The sequence below is a fragment of the Triturus cristatus genome, chromosome 10, assembly GCF_964204655.1.
Source record: "Triturus cristatus chromosome 10, aTriCri1.1, whole genome shotgun sequence".
NCBI classification, from domain to species: domain Eukaryota; kingdom Metazoa; phylum Chordata; class Amphibia; order Caudata; family Salamandridae; genus Triturus; species Triturus cristatus.
Window position 1 is genome coordinate 414,057,732 of NC_140593.1, and position 13,787 is coordinate 414,071,518.

Here is a 13,787-nt window from a genome sequence, read left to right on the forward strand (position 1 = left end):
TGTGTAAAAGACCCCTTGAGAAGGTCTTCCATAAAAATCAGAGTGCAAAAGCTGCAATGTCTCCAGGAGTTTGACTCAATCTCCTTAACTTAAATTGTGTTTTCAAGACCTTAAAACAATGAAGTGCTCCAGTGAAGGAAAAGTTGCTGTGTCCTTTAGTATGTTCAGTTAGCCGCCAACATGTACAGCATGAGGCGGGAGGATAATGACCAGATCTAAACTTTTAAGATACAATGTCCACATACCTGTGGACCCACCTATGTTTGATTCCAGATTTGTCCTGCAAGTCTTTTACAGCAGCCTTAATAGTGAGGTGGGGGGGCTACGGCACCTTATATATGGCAAAGGTAAGTTAGATGACCTCTTGTGTGCCCATGGTTCAGCTGAGAAGAGTCAGGATGAGGGAATAGAAGTTGTACTGAGAAGTAACTCCCTTAGAATTGAAATGTGTAGAAATATTTATAACACATTAATGTCCAAGTTGTTGCATACACTGCACACAGAATCAAGCCACACTTACTACTCCTTGAATAACGAGAGCAACACACACTAATGCATTGGACTTATTTCTAGTAAGGGCATTGTTGTGTCTTGGACCACTAGGCCCACAGCTGCACGAATAACCACACTCACACAGTGGTAGGGTACTGGAACTGGCCCAGAGCATGTGCACCTGGCCCCTTTCATTTGCAGGGCCACCTGACTGGTGATGCCTGTAATCGGTGGGTGTATAGTGTGGGTGCAACACAGGCGGAACACTAGTGTGTGTCCATCAGGACCCTACATCCCTCCCAAACTTTAATGAAAAAAACTAAATTCCAACCTATGAAAAAACAAAATAGCAATACACAGTACCAGTGAGTCTCTTCAGGCCATCTGCCGGGCAGTGCTGGAGCTCTGGGCTGCACTGTCAGGATGCTTTATTCCACCTCGGTGATGTAGTTAAGACCGGCCAGGTCTCGCAGTGTTGGTCTGTTTATACAGTTCAAATAGCGGTGCATCAGGAGCGGTGGTGGAGTCCACTTTGGAGATCTTCTAGCAGGCGCTCAGGTTCTGGTGGACGGCAAACCTCCTAATACTGAGGATGACCTTGGTGGATGATGGTCTTCCTTGAAGGCGATGATGCTTCCCAGTTTCCGCTAGCATAGCAACTTCCAAATTGCCTCTGCTGCCAGAACTCCCCTCTCACAGGAATCTCCTGAAGGGCCTTCCTGCCCAGCTTCCATGGGACCGAGTGGGCCTCTTGTAGGCCGCGCTGAATAACTGCCAACAGGACCACAGCCAAATCGCTCATGCAGCCGCAGAGGGTGGTGTCTCTGAGTCTGTGTGGTCTCGCCGTTAGGACTTGTGTTCATATGCCTCCATCAGATGGTCTTTAGCTTACCAGTCTCAGTTCGGATTCCCCTCTCACAGGACCTCTGTTGAGGCCTTTGCCCCTGGATTGCCACATGACTGCATGGACTGTGCGGGCCTTTTGTAGGCCGTGCTGAGGGCCATGGCCAAGCCGCGTGTAACCCCAAGGGCGGATAGTCCAATGTTCGGGTATGCTGTTCTTCAGGAGGCTTCAGGTTTATGGGGGCACACAGAAGGTTCCTGGGTGGCTAGCCTCCCACGGCGCCAGGAGCGCCTTGTTGAACTCCCAATGTCTTGAGTGTTTGAATCCACTCTGGTGGTGCGATGCTCCTTAGATGTTTTTGGTGACGATGCACCTGGATGATGAATACGATAATTTCCTTAAACTTGGGCAACAGGCGGCGATCTCTTGCATTAGGTGACTTCGTGTAGTGAAGAGGACTAGAGGGACTTTGTGGCCATTTACGGTTATCTTCTGGCAGGTGCACTTGCTAGATGTGATGTCCTCAATGCCAAGCAGCCGGTGACAGGTGAGCGGGCGGTCATACTGTGAAGCGTGGAACCTGGATGCAGATTGCGCTTGCTTGAGGCTTACGGTTGGTCCTCCCGCGGAGCCATCTCCAGTGACGTCTCTGCACCCCGGTGGCTGGCTTGTGTTGATGAACACCTTTTTCAGTGCTGGCACGCATCCTGTGTCCTATCGCTCTTCTCCTTTTCCCACTTGCGCGCCTGTGTTGGTTGTTCACCCTGTGGCGTGCCACTCTCCTCTCCTCCTTTGCAACCGGGTTCCTCACTCTGATGTGGCGTCTTGCTACGTGTCTCATGTTTGCGCCACATGGACATCTCACTGGTCGTGACGGGTTCTTAAGACTATGTCTTCTCTTTGCTGCGGACCTGTCGACCTCAACATTTGATGTTGAGGACCAGGATGACAATTCATCCATTGTAGTGGTGCTGTCTCTTCAAGACCGGCCTCTAAAAACCCTAGAAAAGTTGGAAATATCGCTGCTAAGATAAACACACAACACACTTCTGGAAATGCAATGTCCGCGCCCAACACTAGATGGCGGGAGCATGCAAAGCATGTCAATCTGCAGCACTGCAGGTTGCAAACCGTTTGTTACAGGTAAGTAACATTTTCCATATTTCCCATAGACAAATATTAAATAATTCTCCCAGATAGAACCTGTAGATCTTCACAAGTCAGGCAAAAGAAATATAATTGAAGCTATAAGGATATTTATACAGATGGTCTGGAGCAGTGGTTCCCAAACTTTTCACTCCTGAGGACCCCCATTGAGTCACCACTGAAAGCTGGGGACCCCCAAGCAATTTGTAGGATTTACATTTCAAACATTAAAACAGTAATTCAAAAAAAATAAACACACGTGTGCACACAAAACAAATATTTGAATTACTAAGGATTTCAGGGGCATATTTACAAGTCCCTATCGCCATGGGAACGTCACTTTTAGCGATGTTCCTGGGGCAATAGGGGCTTCGCCTTATTTACAAGGCAGCATTAAGCCACTTATTGTGGCTTAACGCTGCCTTGTAAATAAGGCCCCTTTTCACGCAATGCTTAGTGTGAAAAAGGTGGGCAGTGGGAGTTACAGTGGGCGTTTCATTCCAACACCCATTGATTTTGACGCTACCCTCTATTTACAAGGTCAGCTTAAATAGGAGACAGCACCCAAATTAAGACCATGAAAAACCTGGTCTTAACTTGGCGAAATGAGGAGAAATGCCTTATTTCTCATCGTTTTTGCTTTTTCCAACGGAAAAAGCAAAACACCTTTGATTGTTTATGTTCAGGAAGGTGACCCTTCCTGCGCATAAACAATCTTTAATAAAAATGACGTTTTGTAACTTCCATGTGTGCTGCATTAGGCAGCACACATGGCAGTTACAAAACGTCATTTTTATTAAAGATTGTTTATGCGCAGGAAGGGTCACCTTCCTAAACATAAACAAACAATCTTTAATAAAAATGACGTTTTGTAACTTCCATGTGTGCTGCATTAGGCAGCACACATAGAAGTGACAAAACAGCATTACAAACTTGTTCATGTGCAGGATGTGGGGACATAGCAGCATCAGGATAATGATAGACTGGGAATAAACATATGTTACTAACTTTTACCATGCAGTTTGCAAACAGCTCTTTGACAGTTTATAGGACACTGCTAGATTACGATTTTCCCTTATGAATTGCACAGTGACGAAAGAATCTCTGTGACAAAATCACTAACCCATTGACCTATGCACATAAAATACTGTTTTTTAAAATGCATTGTACACGTTCTTTGCAGTAGGCATATTAACTCTCGGTGTCACATTATATAAGTCAAAGCTGCTACTGGACAAAACTCTCATCTCTCTCCAGCAGGTACATTAATCACTGGCATTTTCTGGACACTTTTATAGTTGCTCGAAAACTGCTAATTTTACAAAGAACTTTGCAGTGCTTTTAAAATTGCTGGCTGAGGACCCCCTGGGAATGTGCCACGGACCCCTGGGGGTCCTCGGACCCCAGTTTGGGAAACACTGGTCTGGAGGAAACACAGTCTTTGTCCATTCATTTTCAGGTTAGATCTCAGGGATATAAAATAATAGTTTAAATTATGTGAACTAAAAGACATTAGTATAGGTGGAACACAGAAAGCTGAGCTCAGCACATTTTCTAACTGAATCTCAAATGGCAAAATTTATTTTAAGATGGACACATTTTAGATTTTACTTACATGGAGTGTTATCCAAAATTTTATAATTTGCGTTGATCACATTTCGAACATTATTTTGGTACTGAGAATAATATGAGATAGTGTCACAGTTGACATACTTTATTGTTTTAAGTGTGATGACTACAAGCACTTTTATGAGAGTTTACTATGGAAGTTTCAGTTCAGAAATGGGCCTGAACAGGTTTGAACATTTTCTCATTTTTGTTTACAGTTGATAGATGATGTTCTGGATTTTACAGCCTGTGCAGGACAACTGGGGAAACCAACTGCTGCAGATTTAAGGCTTGGTTTGGCTACAGGACCAGTATTATTTGCTTGTCAGCAGGTAAGGTTAAATGGTGTTTTCAAAGAAATATTTATTTAATTTGTTGTTATGTCACTATAATTATTGGGTTAGCTGGATTTAATGTGTTCAAGGGGGTACATGAAAGATTAAAATATGGATGGTGAATGTGGCTCTTTCTCCCTCCACTTTGTGGCTCATTAACACAGTAAAGCCATATATGGTCACTTCTTACTGTACTACAAGTACCATAGGTAGAATGCATCAAGAGGAATCATGGTCTTCAGTGTCAATATAAACAGCAATTTCTCTATAAAACAGGTGTTCTCCACTTTCATTAAAAGCTGTTGTATTGAAACCCATTTTTTTTCTTTTTTTCGAGTTTTAGATAACGCAAACTAGACCTGAGATATCGGGTATCAGAGCGCTTTACATAGCACCAGTTTCGTTACATGAGGACACATTCATTTTTTGTGTTAGGCACAGGGAGATTAAGTGATCTACCCAGAATCACAGGATGTTGAGCGTGCTTGCCGAGACTCTAACCCGGTTCCCCAGCTTCAATGTCAACCGCTCTAGCCATAAGGCTACATCCTCTCCCCAGTACATGCAGCTGTTACTTTAACGAGATAATGGGAGACGTAGGCATGTGGGTTGCTGGCACAGCAAGAAGTGGGGTAGATGTTTACATTAATTATTACAATTCAATCTGCAGATCATATGCACTTTGCGTGGAGCTGCGCGATGGTGGGGGCCACTGGTCAATTGTAGTGGATAGATTATAAAGTACCACAGCTCTGTCTTGTTAGCTGGCTCCTCAGCATTGCTTATTGAGGAACATTGCCCTGCCCAAGAATTGCAAGATGGCTTACCACTTCTTACAGTTGACTCTAGTATTGGCCCGGAGGTAGGTTGCCATTACCTGAATGGGAGTTGGGTCCAAGCGTTCGACTAGTGGGTTTGTGATGTCTCGTAGTGGTCACTGGCTGAGGAACTGCACCTCCGTGCGCGAACGGACGACAAGCTGCAGGTAGACATGGAGGCAGTGGCATAACAAAGGCCCCTGCAGTGCGGGGGGGGCCGAGCTCCAGGGGGCCACCTCATCACAGTACCCTGGAATGAGAGCTCCTAAGTGAGCCCGGAAAGGGGCCCCTACATGTACTTTGCACGGGGGCCACCTCAAGTTTAGTTACGCCATTGCATGGAGGTACAAGGGACACTGTGTGACAGATTTCTGGGAGATACAGGGCATGTCTGAAGAAGAATCTACTGATCTTTGTCTGATTAAGGGAGTCCAGCATACACTGAGTAAAGTATATTGGTGTTCTGTTGCACCCTGTTTACTGTTGATTCCGGCACTATCATTGTGTACTGCATTATGTCTGTTCTAGTAATGCTGATGGTCATAAGACTATTGTTATTTCCTTTCGACCCATTGTTGACAATGCTAAATTGTTGCTTGTTCTTGGTAAAACGATAAATAAACTTAAAAAAACAAATCACAATTCAAGGTAACATTTTATTTCATTTTCTTCAGAATCCTTCCAGTCAAGGTGGTAGGGTAGAAGCCTCAATGATTCAAATGATAATTGATTTCTGTATTTCTGCTAGCTCCCTAAGTCCAAATGGGGGATATGGGTAAGGTATTGATTAGAAAATTTGCTGTTTCAGCTGCATATTAAATTACGGGGGGGTGTTCCTCCAATTGGAGATGGAGCTTTTAGAGTAGTGAACCTTTTGTGAGCATTGATCAACTCTCAAATCATTTACTCTTTAATGAGGTATCTGAAACACAGGCTGCAACGACTTTAAGGCAGCCATAGCAGCATTCATGCAGTATATTGTGGACAGTGTATTGTGTTTTGCACTGCATTCTGTCCTGCAATTTAAACCGTTGTAGTCCTTTCAGGGGTGGGAAGGCAGCATGGTTCCAGACTGTTTCTAGTTTGTTCAATGCCTTAGCTGACCTGTGTGTCTTGCACTGTAGTAGCTCATTGCCACAGCTTGGATATAGACAACCATGGTCAGTAGAAGGAGGACCCATGTTGAACCATGGGTGATGAAATCTTATTTTGGTGCCTATACTGATTCCAGGCATTATAGGTGGTCAATATTGAATGTTGCTTTGAGTTTGCATTCCTTCTATGTCTGTAGGTTTTGGACTTCACAAGATAGCCCTTTGAACAGTAAGGCTACGGGTGCTTCTCACCCAGTATCTGGTACTCTTTTTTTAGACCAGTTGAGCCAGTACATGTTCAGATTGATCCATTCTTGGACAGGAGGCTAGCAGTCAGCATTTTGTTGCTAGTCCCCAAACCCTTCCTGGATCTCTTAGCATTATCACTTTGTTTCTGATTCCTTCTTGGTTTGTAGGGGTACCTGTCAGATTTGCCCACTACCCTTTTATTTATTCTTTCAATGGAGTCTGTAGCAGTATTTCTGCGCCAATCGGACCAAATCAAAGGAATCCTTACGCCCGGAGGCCCCTCTACACTGTATCTACACTGTATCCAAATGCAGATAACATTTTACTCACCCTGTCAGCCTTTCCCTCCTGTTGCAGCAGTATCCGGCTAAAAGGTGAACTGGGGAAAGATCGAGGCCTTGCCACTGTTGCAAATCACCACACGCCGCCATTGATGGTTATCTATTCCTGTGGAAGAGTTCCCTTATGTATTTGGACATCTTAGTTAACAGAGGCCTGGAGCGCATGGTGACAGATAACCTAGACCCGCTTATGGATCAAATGCAATTGAATTCCGCAAAGTGGTCCCACCTGAATCTCTCTCTGGGAACTGACTCAAGTGGAGGTGCTTAAAAGGGACACAGGGTTTCCGCAGTGCGGGACGCGCAGGCGCGAAGCCCGGGCCAAGGTCGGGCCCGTCAGAGACCGAAAGAGGCTGGGCTGGGCCACACCATTAACATTTTGTAAACAAGTGGACTGGACAACTGCTATAAGTGACCAGTACTGTGTGAATACTGTGATAAACAATGAGTAAACGTAAATCTGGTGTTGGGAACTCTTGATGCTTTCTTGCTGAGGGCAGAATCGGCCCTTATACACGAGATAGAGCTTACACAGAGGAGGCTGTCGTTGGAACCACATGTACAGACTAGCACTTCACAGACAGGGTTTCTTGCTTGGCAGGACGACGTTGATGAGGTTGAGGACCTGATCCCTCATAGCGATCATAGTGAACATTTACAGATTATCAACATAGATCCAGAGCCATTTAGATCCTTAGAGGCAGCAAAGAGCTCAACTAAGCTAAATGTCACTATTAGGGGCCAGAAGGCAAAAATATACCATGGAAATAGCCTTGAACCACCTCCCAAGAAAAGGAAGGGCCGACCCGCACCGAAAAACAAACAGTCTCCATAGTTAACTAGGAGAAAAACCAATGCCACTGACAATGTTAGCAGGCAGAGACAAAGCATACCGATAGAGATATCCGCCAACGGCCCTCTTCCTGGGCAAAATGAGGAAGAGTCATGGAAAAGGTTGGAGGTAATGCTGGCAGCTTTGCTGGATCCTCTGTCCCATAAATGATCTCATATTGAGGCTAGGTTTGCCAAGCTAGAAGAATATGTTATCAGGAATCCCACTTTACATGTTGGTACCTGTTCAGGTAGGGATACTGGCATAGATACAGCACCTATGAGGGAATTGGGAAATAAGAGTGGCATTCCCACTGGTAACACCACTTCTCACAATTTTGAATGCCTTACTACATCAAGCAAGGGACGCACTAATTCAGACTTAACTGATCCATGCACACCAAAGTTTAACACCTCCATCTGCAGGCTCAGGTCCACGATCTAGCTCAATCGCCCCAAAAGCCGCACAAAGATCATTAGTCACCAGCTTAAAGCAGGGGAGGGCTTGAGTCATCCGACAACACAGAAGATGCATAGAATAAACAAGGGACCTGCTACAAAAGAAAACATGAACCTACATCTCCCCCCAGAGGTAACCCCCTATGTAGTTATCTTGGCAAATGTCCCTCGTTTAACACCTAATGCACCGAATGCCCAGGAACATTGGTCAACCTTGCGAAACAAAAGCCTGCACCTATTGAGTGCCAGGACGGGCCTTAAAGATATCCTCTTTTCGGATTTTAAAATGGTGCGGAGAGTGGGGTGGATTGGAAACTCACATAAGGCCCTACCAGGTGTTTGTGTGGTCATAAGTTTTAAATCTCCAGACCTGGTGCAGGTAATCCTGGATAGGGCTGGGAATAGCAATATTATGACCCAGAAAATAAACATTCTTCCGCTTGGATATTTATCAACCAACCAGAGATCATTGGCGAATGAGGAGGGGGCAGATGTTTTCAGGGCTTAGACAGGGTAGAGAGATGATCCCAACTGAAGCACCATGGCAGTCGAGGGGGGGACAAATACTTCCCTGAGTTAGACAGGGCAGCGATGAAATTCCACTTAGTAATTGCTACAGAATTCTTAATTCACTTGAAGGAGTTGACTGACTGGACTCACTCAGGAGAACATTTAACCAAGCGGGAGCTCACCCCTAAGACACTACGACTGAACACCCCTATAAAGATTATTCCAGTAATATCAAACCTCTTTTAGATGCAGGTATTAAATTAACTCTACAAGCTTCAACTGGACATGGGGAAGATCCTAGAGACTATAGAAACACGCAACTAGGAGAACCCCACAAGGATATTAAGTCCTCAATTCTAGATGAGAGTGATCCTAATGTAGACGGTCATATTATAGCCGCAGAAGCCCCAATTAAGTTTCGGAAGACGAGTGATGAGGCAACCTGCCATTTTGACTCGTGGAATATAGCAGGTCTACGCCCTAAGATAAGCAATCCCGTTTGGTGTGATTTTATAAAACTCTGATATTCTGGAAGGGCGAAGGGCGGCCTATGTACCTACATTGCAAACACGCTAAAGGTAAAAAAGATAGAGAATTATCTTGAGGAGTCCTATTATCAGCTAATAATAGTGGATTTTGATAAAAGGCAACGCATGCTAATGGTTAACTTTTATAACAATATTCCCACTGGAACTCTGGGATCAATAGTAACAAAATTGACCTTGGATGTGAGGACCATATGCACCAAAAGCACAAAAGACACAATGGTCATTATGGTAGGTGATTTTAATTGTCCATTATGCTCTTGTGTTAAATAATTTTTATTAGAGATAAGAGAAACACAGGATTACAAATATAAATTAAGTCAATAGCAGTCAACTATAAGCATACAGGCATATATAAATAGTAACTGCATGCTAGGTGAATTATACAGAAAAGGTGACAGAATATGTAAAACACTTTCAATAATGTGCCTAAAAAATTATTATACTACAGTGGTATACAAAAAGGCCTTTGTAAAAGTTAGAATAGATATAACGGTTAAGAGAAAGTATATTTTTAATAGCGGAAAGAGAAAAGAGAGGAGAGGGGATAGGGAGAAAAGAAAAGAGAAGAATAAGGAGAAGAAAGGAAAGAGAGGGGGAAAGGAAAGAGAGGGGGAGAGGGACAATAAAATAGAAAAAATAGAAAGAAATTATATTGATGTCGATAAAGTCGTAAAGGGTAACCATAATAAGTCAGATTTAATTTGTAGGTGGATGGAGGATTGAGGAATAGAGGCAATTCTATGTTCATCACATATATAATTCCACCAATGTAAAAAAGATAACTTAGAATTATCTTTCCAGCATGGTAGTATAACTTTAAAAGCCACAGCAAGAAATAAATAAAATAGAAGGGATGGGGGAGAAACAAGAGCAAAGTCAGGCGACATAGTGCCTAAAAAGACATTCAGCATATTCAATTGTATTTTGTGAGAAAAAATCAGTGAACGTTTTGACCATATAGCATCCCAAAAAGCATACACCTTAGAGCAGTAGAACAATAAATGTAATAAAGAACCTTCAGCATTGAGACAAGACCAACAGGCTGATGTGACAGAGCGATTGAACTTATGTAACACAAGGGGAGTAATGATGACTCTATTATAAATAAAATATAGGGACTGTGTGAGATTAGCAGCTTTGGAGGTCTTGAATAATTTCTGCCAAAACTTATCCCATTGCGATGTCGACAGAGTCAAAGAGAAGTCCTGTTCCCACTCGAGTTCCACCTTAGATTTATTCCGGGAGCCAACAGGGGTAGATAAAGATTTATAGATAAAAGAGGCACTTGGAATAGTATCAGTAGAGATTTGATAGAGTGAAGAAACAGGAAGAAGGAGTTGGTAGAGAAAGAAATTTCTGTATACATCCCTGTAGTATAGAAGCTAAAATATCATACTGCTGAATACAGGAATCAGGTAATTGAAAAAACTCTTGCAATTGATGGAAAGAAAGAATCACATTATTGACAAACATTTGGTGTACTTAAAAAAGACCCTTTTCTTTCCATTGTTTGTAGTAGAATGATTTGTGACGGAACTTAATGTATTTATTAAACCAAAGCGATGACGCTAGAAAAGATTGATAATTATCCAAATTCTTAAAGAAAAGTGTATGTAACAAAGCTTGAGAATGTTTCAAAATAGGGTATTTGGAAATAAAAGTACAATTAGTCATGTGAACAACATCTCGCATTGAAAAGTCATTTAACAGTGAGCATTCAACAGTAACCCATGAAGGCTTAGATAAATCCTGATCATTTTTAGACAAAGCATAAAATTGACGAATCAGAAAAGCATTGTGATATAAATTAAAATCCGGGAATCTAACACCCCCCTCATTTTTAGGACGAATCAGTTTAGACAAGGCAATACGTGCATGTTTGTTATTCCATAGAAATTTAGTGCATATCGAATTAATCTGAGAGAAATAATATTTAGGAATTTTAAATGGTAACATAGACAGTATAAACAAAATCTGGGGGACAATCATCATTTTAATTGTATCAAGTCTGCCCCACCACGAAAGGAACAAAGGAGACCAGAGCTTTAACAAATTAGTAATTTTGAGTTTTAAGGCAGAAAAGTTATGAGATAATGTGTCACGAATGTTGGAGGAGAACCATATACCAAGATATTTAATTTTTTGGGGACACCACGTGAAGTTGGAAGATTCAAACATATACCTATAACAGGAAGGGTTTAAAGGTAAAATCTCAGTTTTAGAAAAGTTTAATATATAACCTGAAACCTTAGCGAATGATGAAATTTCCTGCGAAAAGGGGGGTAAGGAAGATACAGGATTGGACATATAAATAAGAACATCATCAGCATACGCAGATAACTTAATTTGATGGGTCTTTAAACTAAAACCAGTAATGAGAGGATTGCTTCTAATACGTTCCAGAAATGGTTCCAAGCATAACAGAAAAAGCAATGGTGAAAGGGGGCAACCCTGACGCGTGCCTCTTTGAAGGGAGAAATATGGAGAAAAAAGACCATTAACAAAAATACATGCTTTTGGATTAGTATATAGCAATTTACCATATGATATAAACTTCGGACCAAAGCCAAACCATTGTAATGTATGTATCAAGAACTCCCAGTTAACACGGTCAAAGGCTTTTTCTGCATCCAAGGATAGAGCAGCTAAAGGGGAGGGATATGTTTTACTAAGAGCAAGGATATTGGAAAACATTCTGGCATTGTCAGAAGCCAGATGACCTTTAACAAAACCAACTTGGTCTGGGTTAATGAGAAGAGGGATAATTTTCTCTAAACGAGAAGCCAATATTTTTGAAAAAATTTTACAATCATAATTAATTAATGAAATAGGACGAAAATGTTTGCAATAGGAGGGGTCTTTATCTGGTTTGGGGATTACAATAATAACGGCTTCCAAAAAAGAACCACAGGCTTGGGAATTGGATATAAAAGAATTAAAAAGTTCTAATAATTTGGGAGCAAAAATTGAGGAGAAAGCAGAAAACAGTTCAATTGAAAATCCATCGGGGCCAGGAGCCTTCGCTGTTTTCAAAGATTAACGAGCATCAGTTAATTCTTGTAGGGAAATGTCTTCTTCAAGAGAGTTAAAAATATCCTGGGAAGTTTTGGGCTTGGGGATATCTCGGAAAAAATAAATAAAATCTTCTTCAGAGGGCTTGGTAGATTCTGTATATAATAGGTTGTAGTATGATTGAAATGTGGAATAATGTCAGAGTCAGAAGAAAGGAGAGTGTTGCTGGATTCTGAATGAATGGGGCCAATCACTTTACGTTCTGATTTAATTTTTAGATAATTTGCTAGCATTTTCCCAGCTTTGTTTTGGCCTCCGTGATATTTCGATTTAATCTTAAGGAGGATGTTGCAGGCATCCGTAGTAGCTATTTTATTCAGGGTAGATTTAGCTTTGATTAATTCTTGTAAAGAAGAGGGAGATTTAGAAGTGTCATAATTATGTTCTAACGATTTTAAAAGGGTCAGGGTTTCTTTATACTTAGTATGTAATAATTTTTTCTTTTTTGAGGTATAGGCAATAGTGAAGGCTCTAAAAGATGCTTTAAAAGCATCCCAATTGTTGTGTAGGGAGGTGTCTATAGAATTATTAAAAGTAAAGAATTCCTTAATAAAAGAGGATGCTTCTTGAATAAAGGTACGGTCTGATAAAAGGAAATTATTGAAACGCCATCTGCCTTGTTTACATGTTGTGAGAGATAGGTCAATAAGGGTGGAGACAGGAGCATGGTCAGATATAAAGATAGACCCAATGTCAGAGGATTGGAGACAAGGTATCAGCGATTTGGAGACTAGGATATAATCAATACGGGATCTGGTATGGTGTACAGGTGAAAAGAAGGTAAATTCAGAGATATCTGGGTTACAAGTTTTCCATGTATCAAATAATGGACGGGAGGAGATGGCTGATTGAAATGATTTGTGGGATTTGTCAGGTTTAAACTTACATTTGGATTGTCTATCAGTAAATGGATCTAACCAATTATTAAAATCACCACCTAGCACGATATTAGAATTGGAGAGTGACAATAGTTTCAGCTTTATAGAGTGCCAAAATTCAGAATCTGGCTTAACAGGACCATAGATATTGAAAAAAGTGATTTGTGTTTTATTTATGATAGTCTCTGCCAATACCCAACGACCATTCGGGTCACAATCTGACGATACAATCTGTGCATTAATAGATTTATGGAACAATATAGCGACACCACCATGACGATCAGTAGCAGGAGAGCAAACAATGTGATTAACCCAATAACGTTTAAGTTTAAGGGATTCTTTGTCATTACAATGGGTTTCCTGTAAGAAAGCAATCTGGGTATTAAGTTTAGCCAGATGAGACAATACCTTTTGACGTTTGACGGGGTGACCAAGACCACGAACATTCCACGAAGTCACATTAACCATAACTCAGGATGAAGGTGAACACGAGGGAATTGGAGCACGGAACTGCAGAATTGACAAGAAACAAGAAGGAGAGATATTGTTCAATATATAAGGG

General features: G+C 41.7%; 1 protein-coding gene across 1 annotated transcript in view; it reads left to right on the plus strand.

Annotated features, from left to right (window-relative positions):
• The window catches only part of PDSS1 (decaprenyl diphosphate synthase subunit 1), a 321,226-nt gene that overhangs the window by 236,949 nt on the left and 70,490 nt on the right, over positions 1–13,787 (plus strand). The window contains exon 9 of the mRNA XM_085631745.1: positions 4,309–4,422. Coding sequence (XP_085487871.1) covers positions 4,309–4,422 — 114 coding nt within the window. The remainder of the gene's footprint in view (positions 1–4,308; positions 4,423–13,787) is intronic.